The 13,531-nt window shown below is 48.5% G+C and overlaps 1 gene segment (V, D, J or C); it reads right to left on the reverse strand.

The window, feature by feature from the left end:
- The window catches only part of LOC106988734 (immunoglobulin lambda variable 5-39-like), a 603,934-nt gene extending 593,844 nt beyond the window's left edge, over nucleotides 1-10,090 (reverse strand). Inside the window, 2 exon segments of the V gene segment in view lie at nucleotides 9,610-9,926; nucleotides 10,041-10,090. Of these exon segments, the coding sequence occupies nucleotides 9,610-9,926; nucleotides 10,041-10,086 (363 nt within the window).
- Between the last annotated feature and the right edge of the window lie 3,441 nt (nucleotides 10,091-13,531).

The following is a 13,531-nucleotide window of genomic DNA, read 5'->3' on the forward strand; positions in this document are numbered from 1 at the left end:
CAGCTCAGGCTACTCTCAGGTCAGAGATGCCCTTGTGAGCTGAATAAGCTGTCATCTGTCACTTACCTTGTGTCTCCCATTTTGAAGGACTTCCAACTCCTCACTCCTCTCAGGACACCCTACAGCCTCTCTTCCCATCAGAAGATTCCCATCCCCACCTGCCCTCCCTGACATTTGGTCACCTGGGCAGGGACGGTAATTGTGCTGACTTTGCAGCTCCTGCTGCTCTGGATTCCAGAGTAGGAGCAGATGGCAGTTCTGGAATAGTGAATAGGGTGGGGCTCAGTCGGGGGGGTCGACCACCTTCTGCAAGTGAGGGCAGGAGCTCCTCTCTGAGCTGCACTTGGGTAGCAAGGAGTGTTCTCATACGCATTGTATTTTGCAAATTAACACGGAGCCGTATCGGAAATATGACAGCACAGACTCCTGAGGGCCACCCTGGGGACTGGGGACAGGATCCCATTCCTTTTTCCTTTCATTCTTGGGAACGGAGTCATTCATGCGAATAGGGGGCTGCCATTCCCCGTGCCGGTCCCTGCGTCCCTCTGTGCTGGTGATGGTTCTAGTCACAGAGAGAAGGAATAGATGACCAGGTTTCCGAAGGGCTGAGGTAGGACCAGCATCTGGTTTCTCCATGGGTTAGAGGAGTCACAGTGCAGAAGAGTCACACATGGGTGGGGTCATTGCTCCCAGTCCCACTGAAGCAGGCTCAGGCTCTTCCCATGTATGGGAGAGGTGGGCATCAGTCCCTGCTCTCTTGTCAGGCACAGCGCCCCCTAGTGTCCCCGGAATCATAATCTGTATATAAATCTAATCGGTACTGCAAAATCAGGTTTTTAAATGAGGGAACAATTCACTTACTAACCGTTGCATGAAAATGGATAATACACAAGTATGGGAATGAGAAATGGCATGTGGACAAAAATCAAAAGTGAAAAAATCATACTGCTAACGTCTAATAAGAATAATTTAAAAGCGTACTTTACTAGGAAGTAAAAATGGTTCCATTAAAAAAATGAAAAACAGACCACTTTCCTTAGAATAAAATAGACAACATTATTAGGAACTCTTCCACAAAAATGTGTAAGATGTGGTTAACTTCACGAAAAACACCAACAACCTTCAGGGACCATAGTTTCATTTGATATATATCAAACAAATACACACACACACACACACACATATATATATATATATGTATACATATATATATATATATATATATATATATCATGAATAACAAAGGACAATTTAAATTACTATAGAAAGAACTGTCGCAATGATCCATACACTTGATATATAAAATACAGAAAAATGAAAATTGTGGAAATTATAAAATATGGAAGCAAATCCTCTAAGTAAAAAATCAGCAGTGAGATTCCATTATCAGACTAAACTAATCTGACATTGGGACCATATGTGATTTATTGCAAACATAGAGTGGAATTATATGTTGATAAATCCTCTAAGACATCGTATTTGTAAAGCAACAGATGAAAATCATTATCTCACTAGAACACGAATGATCCTTTACAAAATTGAAAGAAAAGTCCTGCTGATAGAAAACACATATAATGGCAACAGAGACATTTATACTGTGATAAGACACTCTCTCCCACACACATAGAACTCAGTCCCACAGCCAGGAAATTACCTAATGGGGTGAGGGTGGGAAGGACATTTCTACAAGGTGAATAGGCTAACGTGACCTAAACACCATTATCATTCAACATCCTTCTGCAAGTAAGTATTAACAATGCAAGTGAATAACAAAAATCACTGGTTGGATCTCAGCACTGATGGGAATGGACAGGAAGTCATTTCAAAAGACCGCAAAACACAATTCACCCATAGATACTCCAGGGCTGGTGCAACAGTGACAGAAGAAATCACTCCAAAGAGCAAAAAGAACAGGCATTCCTAGTGAAGATTAATAAGAGAATTACACAGGTCTGGAAACTTCCAGAAATAGGTAAATGGCCAAATATGCAGATGCTAGATCCTGAGAGGTCAGGTGGGAAAGGGGCACACTGGACCCCAGTCCATGAACTTTAGTGAAAAGAGACCTGTGTCTCAACCTAATGGGCGAGATGAGCTTTCTGTGTCCGTTGAGTCCCTTTGTCTAGGAAGGGGCTTAAGGGAAGGCAGAGCCCTCACTCCCAGGTGGCGCTGCTGCGTGCATCGGGGCCCATGGTGGCAGCAGCAGGAGCATCAGAAGCAGAAGTCACAGGCTGAACCTGAGCAGCTGCTGGGGCCTCGCCCTCCCAACAGATGAGAAAGGGGTTCTGCTTTCAGTTCTCATGGGCCTGGGGCTCTGTGTGAGCCCGAGATGCTGTCCCAGGAGGGGCAGGGAGGAGCAGGGTCCCTAGAGGGTCTAACCATCATAATAGATGAGTATTTGGGAGCACATTCACGGTAGCTGTTGTTACCAGGACACGTATTGAACACTCCTGATGTGTCCTGACTCAGACCGAGCTGGATTTGGTGTCCCTATTTCTGCCCTGACCTGTCACGGACTCTACCCTTAGGGCAGCCTGCCAGTGACATCCTGGACTATATGCTAAATTTGAAAAAAAAAATCACAAGATATTGCTTCCAAGCACAGGCTTCAAGCTGAAATTTAAAAGAATGTGGAAAGACTTTGTAGACAGACATATTCCCCGGAGCGGGTCTCAGACCCCAGTTTATATCAAACAAACAAAGAAACAGCTGACTTGGCCAAAAAGTCAGGGTTGGATGGCAAGTCCCATTGCTGTGGGACAGGTTTTTATCTCACTTCCCCACAGGCCTGGAGCACTGGATGAACACGGATACAGTAGTCAAAGGACTGGCAGTAATAATCAGCCTGGAGCCCAGTGATGGTCAGAGAGTCTGAGTCATCAGACCTGCGGCCAGAAAATCAGTCACGGACCCCTGAGAGTCGTTTGCTATGATCATAGATGAGGAGTTTGAGGCAGCCTTCTTGGGAGCTGTTGGTACTGGCTCACACCAAGAATACCGATGTTGTTGGGGCACCTGGGTGGCTCAGTCGGTTAAGCGTCCGACTTCGGCTCAGGTCATGATCTCGCGGATTGTGGGTTCAAGCCCCACATCGGGCTCGGTGCTGACAGCTTGGAGCCTGGATCCTGCTTCAGATTCTGTGTCTCCCTCTGTCTCTGTCTCTCCCCCACTTGTTCTCTGTCTCTCTGTGTCTATCAAAAATAAATAAACATAAAAAAAAAATTAAGAATATGATGTTGTTGGCACTTCCAGTGCAGGAGATGGTGACTGTCTGGGCCAGGGACCCAGACAAACAATGAGGCTGGCTGAGTCAGCACAGACAGGGCCGAACATCTTCCCAGGAGCCTATAAGTGGGAGAGACAAAGAGAGGGGGATGCTGGGATCTGGAGGCAAGAGGGGGATCAGGGCCCATGTGTCCTCCCAGGACCCTTTCCCCATCCCTGCATACAGTTACCTGCGCAGAGAGTGAGGAGGGTGAGCAAGACAGGTGACCAGGCCATGGTGGGGGTCATCACTGATCCTGCCTTTTGTGGTCCCACTGCTGAAGAGCCCCCCCTAATATCTCCTTTCCAGAGGGCCCATCCATGCAAATGAGACCCCAGCTCTCTGCCCCCTAACTGGTCCTGCTTTAGGTGCCTCTGCCTGAGGATGTCCAGGGGGTGAGCAAGAGAGGTGCTATGTAGAGCTAGGAGTGGGAACGTCACAGCTGTGACCCATGATCAGAGGGCACAGGTAGTGGCAGGTGGAAACTCCCAGCTCTGACCATCCCTGACTCTTCAGACACAAGTGATGAGCACCCCCTGGTGTCCAGGCCTGGACACAGCGTTATGTGACATGGCGACCAGAGCCCATCAAAGAGAGCTCCTGCCTCCCCACTACTCTGTCCACTGTCCCATTCCTTCAGGCCAGGCCAGATGCCCGCTATGTGACCTCCCATCACCTCAGGGTACACTTTGCTCTACTCAGGCTCCACGTAGTGAGTCTGTCCACGGTTCCCTTGGCTGTTGATGGGGCAGGACTGAGGTGGTGACTCTGGCACAACCACACAGAAGAGGATCAGGGCCAGAACAGCGACGGGTCCACATTGACGCATGGCCAGTTCTGTGCAGGAGGCTGATTTCTTCCCTCTTCCCTGGTTCCTCTCTGGGCTCAGAGTTCTCTTTCCCAGAAGCTCCCTCAGCACTGAGGAGACAGGGAGCCCTTTTCTCCAGGTTGTGGGTAGACGCCCTCGTGTGCCTTCCTAGGGAGGTTACACTGACCATCTTCGTCATCTGTCACTACTTCCACCTCCGTGAAACAACAGTTCTCCGCACACTGTGGTTAGTGATTCCCTCCTAGGATCTGTCCCCCAGCACACAGACCCAAGTCTGCAGGAGCCCGAGTGTGGCCCTGACCTCAGAGCACGAAGGACAAACCTGCAGGAAGCTCCAGGAGGGAAGGAGTGACAGCCACGGGTGCTCTGACGGGGACCTCGTCGCAGACTTCATGTGTCTGTCACCATTTGGACAACTGTTGCCTCAAAATGAACGTGGGTGATTTTATACAACACTCAGCTCAGTAAGAATATTTAAACTCAACAACACTGTCAACGGGAAGATGCAGGTATTTAATCACCAGTGTATTTTCACAGAGTCGTGCTTCTTGCTGAGACAATATGGACTGAAATAGTAGTTGAAAAAAGATGGATGAAAAAATAATGAAATGATATGACTTTTGGTTCTTGGTTGAATGGAGGTCTGTAAACTTGTTTCTAAATCATTTCACTTATTATTATTTTTATTATTATTTTAATTGTGAGTTTTGTACACTAGGTCTTGTCCTGCAAGTAGGAGTAGGAAAGCCCAACGCGGTGTCCAGGTAAACACCATGAAGAGCTAGTTCCTGTGAACTTCAGACCCACCTCAATGATGGAATTAACACACAGAGCTTCCAGGATGGATGCTTAGGGGGTCAGACTCATCTCAGGGGTGGGTAGAACAATAGTCACTGTATCTTGTGTCCAGCAAGTTCAGAATAGAGTAATTACTCACTCACTCTCCAGTGACTAGAGGAATGAATTTCTATTACCCAAGACCAATTTGACCCAGAAAATTCTTTCGAAGATCCCACATGTGACTCCAGGTGAGGTGGAGATAAGGAGCACTGTGTCCCTGAAGTCACAGTCCCTGTGGTCCTCAGTTGGGACAGACTTTTCAGTACAGGTCCATTCTGGCTGGAGGTTCACTGGAGTGTCTGGGGGAGTGACGCCAGCCCTGAGAGCACAGGGAGGGTCTGTGTTATGTCCTCATGAGCCTTGAGCTCCATGGGAGCAGCACTGACTCTGCTGTCTCAGAATCAATCTACTGATCAGCCTCAGGCAGTGACTGGAGCCCAGAGATGGTTGGGGGGTGAACTGCCCAATGGACGGAGACTTGCCCTGGGATTCCTGAGCATAAACTTGTCCCAGAAAGCAGATGATCAGGGCACATCCTGCCCTGGTGACAGGACCTCAGTTACACTCGATGTCACTGGGTTTCATGCTGGTTGAGGTTCTGCCTCCTGCAGGCTGTTTTACTGAGAATGGCTGGGTGAGCTCAGGTTGACCATGACTTCTGGAGAGACAAAGAAGCCCAGAAATTGCAGAGTCCAGGACAATATACATTCAGGAGGGAGTTCTGTGTGTGTGTGCATGCGCGCGCGTGTGTGTGTGTGTGTGTGTGTTTGTGCGTGGGCGCGTGCATGCGCATATGTGACCAAAAATGAGGCCAAGTTGTCCTTAAATCCTCTTAAGGCTTCTCCACACACTGAGGGATGGCTCTCCATCTGAGGGCCCAGGATTTTTCATTTAAAAGTCAGTGTCTTAAAGCCAATTCTACTGGAGGAGGATTTATTAGGCAATTGTGGCTCCTTTGAGAGCAGACCTTTTAACGCTTCCCTCAATCAGAAGACCGGGCCTTGTCAAGTGACAGAAGCAGGAAGGAGAATATGAGGGGATTCACACAGCTCTGTCTTCTGGTCATTCTCCTCCCTGGAGTTGGGCCCTGGAGACTGAAAACTACAGCAAGATCATTTCCAGTTCCCTCTGAAATCCTAACATGGAGACGGAGTTCCTACCTGAAAAGCCAGATGGAGAGACTGAAGGCCTAAGCCTGAGAGATGAGGGAGCAGAGAGGAGAAAAGAAAGGAGGGTGTGGGGAGTGTTATCAGGAAGAGTCTGTAGAGTCTGGTCCAAGTTCAAGTGTAGCTGATTCAGAGAGAGGAGACTGTGTCTATGACCAGGGTTATTGTCAATATGTCAGCTGTGGATGCATCAGTAGTGACACAAGGTCACACTTTATGGAATGAGATGGTGGAACTGATGTGTGGATGAATGTTTGCTGGGTAGCACGTTCAGTTACAGATGCAGTATTTATTCCTGTTTATCATCCAGACCCCATGGGGACGTGAAGTTGGGCTGTGTTACGTCAATGTCAGTGTCTTCCTGGGATGCCCTGTGCTGTCCCGCGTTGCAGGCATAACCTGGGTATGTCTCTTTCCTCTGTTCAAGGACAGATCTTCCTGAAGTTATGTAACCCCTGCTTGTGCCTCCACATAAGTTTCTCAATGAAAAGAGGCTGAAGCCGAGGTCTGTGGATCCAGGGGTTTTATATCACTTCCTCCTTATCTGAGACGCTGTGAGTAACGATAGCCGTTCCCACTGCCATGAGCTGTAGCACAGTAATAGTCAGCCTCGTCCTCAAGCTGCAGCCCAGACATGGGCAAAATTTCTGTATTAGTGGAGACATCTTTGGATCCAGAGACATGAGTGGAGACCCCAGGTCCCAGCTGCTTGTATGAGTCTGAGTAGTAGAACAGAAAGACCGGAGAGGGCTCCCTGCCTCCTGCTGGTACCAGAAGATGTTATAACCACCAACACTCCTGTCCCTGCTCAGGGTTCATGTGAGTCTGGCAATTGTTTCTGGAGATGCGGAAAGGGAGAGCAGCTGGGTCAGCACAGGCTGGGACAGGGAAGTATAAACACAGACACATCAGAATGAGGAGAAGGGACAGAGTATAGACACTGGAGGATGTGAGCCAGAGGATTCTGACTCAGGCTGAAGGCCAACCCTAGAGTGCTGAGGTCTGTCCTTACCTGCGCAGTGACAGAGGAGCATAAGGGGGACATGGGTCCAGGCCATAATGACACAGACCCTTATTAGGCCACAGGGCTGGGACTGGGATGTCCCAGGCCTCTCTTATCTGCTACCTGTGGCCTTCTCAGAGAGGCTTCACATGCAACTGAGACCACCCCTGCCTCTCCCCCATGTGCCTTCACCATGTCTGAAGCCCTTGGAAAGGGAGCCTGCCTTATGCAGCTGTTTCCCCCATGAGTGGGCCCGGAGGAAGCAGTTCCTGGGACTACACACAGGCCCCTGTGCAGGGGACTCTGCCAGGCCCAGAGAGAACAGTCTTTCCCAGTCCCCACGGAAAGTAAAAAGCCCAGTCTTTGGGCCTACCGTCAGTGGACGGCTGCCCAGCTGGGAGCACGTGGCCTGCAGAAACCTCTAGACACCATCTCCTAGCACCTCCCGTGGTGCTCTGGGCAAACCTCTCCTTTTTACCTGCTCCCCCCAAACCCTTCCTTCATCCACTTCCCTGATGACTGTATTTCTACCGGATGAGAGTGATCTTCCAGGGAAGGACGGAAGTGCAGTCCTGGTGAGCCTTCCCTGACTGGGCTTCCTCTGTGGACAGGGGACTAGCGGGAGGGACGTGATCAGACCTGACCAAGGGGAGCCTGTGAACCACTGTGGAGCTGAAGAAAGGACAAAGGGAGCAGACAGCAGAAGGGATCTGTCCCCGTGACAGGCTCAGAGGAGGCAAGCTGCCTCTGGGAGTAGAGTGTGAACAGGAGCTCGCCTAGGGACACACACCTTCACAGAGGAGGACACAGAGTGTGAGGATGTGAGGCCCATCTGGAGCAGCGCAGAGAGGACTCAGCAAATTCAGATGAGGCTTTTGCAGGTGTGAGGACAGAGCAGGGCCTGAGCATCCAGCAGGGACCTCTATGGAGCCATCATGTGATCTCCCCTCCATGTTCCCAGAGACTTTTTGTCCAGGCTTTGCCTGCCGTCAGCGCTGCTCATTAGAGATTTTGCTCTGTGGGAAGTCCTAGGACAGAATTTGTGACAGGGAGAGCTGGTTGGGGACACTGAAGGGACAGCTGTGGCACAGCACAGGACACGGAAGGGTGTGTCCCCACGTGGGACACAAGGAGGTGATTGACTGGACCTCAGGCTATGAATTTCCATCCTCAGAACAGAAAATGAGAAAATAAACCTTGAACTACATAGGATGAAACAAGTATTGAATGAAGTGACCAGAGTCTGAACAGATACCAAATTAGACATCAGTGTAGAAAGGAACAGAGGGAACAAAATTGCATTCATTGAAGAAAGAAAGCTGCTGGAAATGAGGACAGGAACAGCGGCATCACATGTCCAGCAACATGGGACTGTCACCCAGGCAAACAGGGAGATCACACTGAGGTCACTGGCCTCAAAGCCACGCTGGAGTCACAAAAGCTCGGTAACATTAAATATTTAGCAGGGTCTGTGTTTTATAGCCTGTGAATATAATATAGCATCTATTTAAAGAGACTCCGATTCCGGACTTCAAGCTGGATTACAGAGCTGGAGTCATCAGGACAGTATGGTACTGGCACAGGACAGGCACAGAGATCAATGGAACAGAATAGAAAACCCAAATACATGGCCAGTTCATGTCCGACAAAGCAGGAAAGAATATCCAATGGAAAAAAGACAGTCTTTTCAACAAATGGCATGGGGTAAACTGGACAGAAACATGCGGAAGAATAGAACTGGACCACTTTCTTACACTTATTTTTCTATACAAAAATAAAATCAAAATGGATGCAAGGCCTAAATGTGAGATGGGAAACCATCAAAATCCTAGAGGAGTACACAGGCAGCAACCTTTTGACCTTGGCCTTAGCAACTTTTTACCAGAACTGCAGGGCACAAGGCAGGCCTCCCCTGGATGGGCCACACTGACATGAAGGTTATCATGAGTTAAAAAGCAGTCGATGCCCATACACTCAGGAAAAGCTCTTCATGTCTCTTCAAGTGACTGAAACATTCGGGGGGGGCAGCTGCCCCAGGAAGACAGCTGGCACCACAGACAACTGCCCTAGGATATGAACGAGGTGGGGCAGATGGGGACCCAGCAAAGCCTGTTTGGTCACAGTCCTCTGTGTCCCATCGTTTCCCAGGGGCCCTGCACACATTGTTTATGAAACATCTACTCTACTCTTCTTCTTCTGTCTGTGAAGTGCATTTCTTTGCATTGAACACTAGACCCCTACCTCCTTCCATGTAATTCAGAAAAACATAGATCTCATTTTGCCTGCGTGTCTTTTGACTTTCTAGGTCTATGTTGATTCCCATATGTTCACTATTAAATTTCTTGTGTGTCACTTCAACCTCGTCAAGGACAGGTCTCACCACAGAGGACTCTCCCCTATAGGATCCTCCACAGAAGCTTCTCAATAAAAGAGGCTTGGAGACAAAATCTGTGAACCCAGAGATTTTTAATCTCACTTCCTCGTTATCTGAGTCACTGTGAGTAACACTGCCATGATATGTAGCACAGTAATAGTCAGCCTCGTCCTCAGGCTGTGGCCCAGAGATGAACAGAAGCCCCGCATTGGCCGAGGCATCTTTGGACCCGGAGAAGCGGCTGGGGACCCCGGGGCCCTGGTGCTTATCTGAGTCTGAGTAGTAGTACAGGAGATACCGGGGAGGGCTCCCTGGCTTCTGCTGGAACCAATTTATGTAGTAGCCTCCAACATTGAAGCCGCTGCTCAGGGTGCAGGTGAGTCTGGCTGTTGTTCCCGGAGATGCAGACAAGGAGGGCGGCTGGGTCAGCACAGGCTGGGACAGGGAGCCTGCAAACAGATAATCATGGGTGATGAAGCTAGAAATGGAAAAAAGAATTCTCAGGATTCTGAGCACAGGAATAGAGATTTGGGGGCTCCCTGTGTCCCCGGGCCTCTCCCAACCTGTGCAGTGAGACAGGAGCATGAGGAGGAGAGGAGTCCAGTCCATGGTAGCACAGCTTCTGGTCCCCACAGTGGGCTGGGCTGCCCCAAGCCTCCTTTTCTCCTCCACCCTCTGCCACAGGAGGGGCTGTCCATGCAAATGGGTCCCATCCAGTGACTGCCCAGCCCCTCCCTTGTGCTGGAACTCATCTCATACCACATACTGAGATGAATGGAGGTTGCTTTCAACCCCAGAGATAGGACTGGGAGGAAGCACCTGCTGAGGCAACACACAGGTCCCTGCTCAGGGGACTCTGCTAGGCTGGAGGAGACACAGCTGCTGAGTCCCCTCAGGTCCGCCCCCCCCCCCCATCCCTGAGTCCCCTCAGGTCACACAGGGCCCTACCTCCAGGCCCAGAGTCTTGAGTGAATGGCCCTCACTGAGCAACAGTGTAAGGACCACAGGGCAGTCCCACAGCTCCCCCTGCTGGTCACAGGGCACAGACTTCACGATGGCCAAAGCCCTGTGAGCCCAGCTGGTTTCTGTGACTCACCAGGTCCCTGTCTATCTCCATGCATCAGTGTCTGGCTCACAGATAGGGTTCCATCTCCTGTGTATTAAAGCCATGGGTTCTAAATACTCTCATATCGATTTATTTGTGTTTTAATCTACCATCATTACCTAATTTATTTATTGTACCAGTGACACATTGAAGAAGCACGACATAGGAATGCAAACTGCACAGTAGTGCAGCCGCTCTGGAAAACAGTATGGAGGTTCCTCAGAAACTTGAAAATAGAACTGCCCTACGACCCAGCAATTGCACTACTAGGCATTGATCCATGGGATACAGGTGTGCTGTCTCGAAGGGACACATGCACCCTAATGTTTATAGCAGCACTATCAACAATAGCCAAAGTATGGAAAGGGCCCAAATGTCCATCAACAGATGAATGGATAAAGAAGATGTGGTATATATATACAATGGAGTATTACTCAGCAATCAAAAAGAATGTAATCTTGCCATTTGCAACCATGTGGATGGAATTAGAGGGTACTATGCTAAACAAAATTAGTCAGTCAGAGAAAGACAAATATCATATGATTTCACTCATATGAGGATTTTAATATACAAAACAGATGAACACAAGGGAAGGGAAGCAAAAAAAATATAAAAACAGGGAGGGGGACAAAACAGAAGAGACTCATAAATATGGAGAACAAACTAAGGGTTACTGGAGGGGTTGTGGGAGGGGGGATGGGCTAAATGGGCAAGGGGCATTAAGGAATCTACCCCTGAAATCATTGTTGCACTATATGCTAACTAACTTGGATGTAAATTAAAAAAAGATAATTTACCAAAATGTGAAGTATAAAAAGTCCAGCCAGAAATAAAAGCATTTGATGTGGTTCTGGTACAGACTATTTGGTACCATGGAGACATATGTAAGACACATGAGAGAGAAAGTAGTCTTTTCCCCTAATTGTCAATGGCCTAACTGGACTAGAGCCAAGAAGAAGTAAACAGAAAGAACTAAGGCTGCCATGCTTCCAACTGGGTCAGACCTATTTGATGTTAGATCTTATTGACAAAACAAACCGACAACCCAAACTGTCTCTTCTCAGTTGCTCATTAATTTCACCTCTAGTGTAGTTTGGTTAATCTTGTCACAGACAATAGTTCTAAATTTTTACTTATTAATACACTTGTGTAGCATCATGGGCTTTGAAATTCTCCAGTGAAGGATATCATAGAGGCGCCAGGTAACAAGAGATACAGTATAAATCTTGACTGAATGTTTCCAAGTCTAGAATTTCATGCCTTTCTTCTCCCGTCTTGTGCTCTAATCCTGCCCCTGAGAAACAAAGCATTGGGGGCACTTCATAGTGTGGTGCAGAAAATATAAATAAAACTTAAAAAAAAAATCTCTTCTTCAGTAAGTCTGCACCCACTGAAGTCATGCCAGCCTGTGAATTACAGTTTGCTGAGGCTGTAGAAATGAGGGTAAAATTGCAGGGTATCGTATCCCATGTGAAATGAAGAAATGTTTCTCCTTGTATGCATGCCATATAACAAACCAATACTCTGACCTCAAGTGATGTATTTTCTAAAATACTCCATGTTTCGCGGCCTCTGACATCTTTCATCCATATTCATCAATCTGTTGTGCAAGTTTTATAACATTCAAGCTATGGACCGAACATGGTACCGACCACAGTTTCTGGGTATGGTTCCAGCCTGACCCAAGAGCATATGCATTTCAAGCTTAAGAAAGAGAAACAATTGTAGCAAGTTAGAATTTACTCATTTATTTTCTCCCTGGAACCTGTTACTACATTAGTTGCTAAATGTATGTTGTGGGTCTTACAGACTCTGAACTTAAATGAATGATATAAAAACACAGTACCCTGAAATCTCTGCTAATGGTATCGTAAACAATTTCTTGGATTTTAAAAAAATGAAATTGTAAAGGTTTCAATTGCAAAAAAAAAAAAAGGAGGAAGAAGCACGACAAATGGTTATATGTTCTTCAGTGAAATGATATCAGACAATCACCCAGATCACCTAGGTCACCATGGTTTGTGCTTTATATGCTCCTGGAGGTTGTCTCCTGTGCTCAAAATTTGACCCTTGGCCACCTCCTCCCTGTCGTTTTCTTACTGAGTAGCCGGAAGCACATCATGTCTGTCTCCATGTTCTGCAGTGATGAGGCTGGGACCTAGGTCCATGTGGGAGGGCCTGGATCTTGGATTTACAGGGGGACCAGTTTCTGGGGACCACTGGGGAACGGGCTAGTGTCTGGGTCCGTGGGGGCTGGCCTGGGGCTGAAATGGGCTGAGAATCTGGATTTAGGTGAGCCTGTGGGGAGTTTGGGTCCACGGGTTCCAACCTCACACTGGGTCAGGCCAAGAGCTTGTTTCTAAGAGAGCCAGTCTGGAGACTAAGTCCATGAGGGTCAGCCTGGCACTCAGGTGGATCTGAGATTGGGCGTGAACCTGGGGCTGCAGGCCTTGGGCTGGTACTTTGGCAGGTGGGATCCTGGGTCTGATGGGGCCCTCCTGTCCCCTGGGTGCATGTAGCTAGCCTGGCATGGGAGCTAGCCGTGGTCAGTGGTTTAGAGTCTAGGTCTGTGGAAACTGGCTTCCCCATAACTGGTTTGGTCTGGAACCATGCAAGAGCCTGTGTTCACTATAGCCCAGATGGGGCTTGGTTCTGTGGGAAAGGGTGAGAAGCCTAGGACCTCAGGAACTGCTTAGGCTTCAAAGGATGCTAGGGCACAGGGGTGATCCAAGAGCCAGGGAATGTGGGAGCCAGGGTTCGTGGGAGCTGGCCTGTCCCTGGTGTGGGCAGGGACTGTGGTCCCTGGTCAGGTCAGGTTCTCATGTAACTCTGCCTCCCAGGAAAAGGACTTTTCTCTGAGCTGGGCCCTGGGCCTGGGGAAGGGCTTATGGGCATCATGTGAAACTGTTTCCTTACCTCTTTTGTCATATTTTCATATTTGTTGTTTCA

This window comes from Acinonyx jubatus, chromosome D3 (assembly GCF_027475565.1).
Source record: "Acinonyx jubatus isolate Ajub_Pintada_27869175 chromosome D3, VMU_Ajub_asm_v1.0, whole genome shotgun sequence".
Lineage (NCBI taxonomy): Eukaryota > Metazoa > Chordata > Mammalia > Carnivora > Felidae > Acinonyx > Acinonyx jubatus.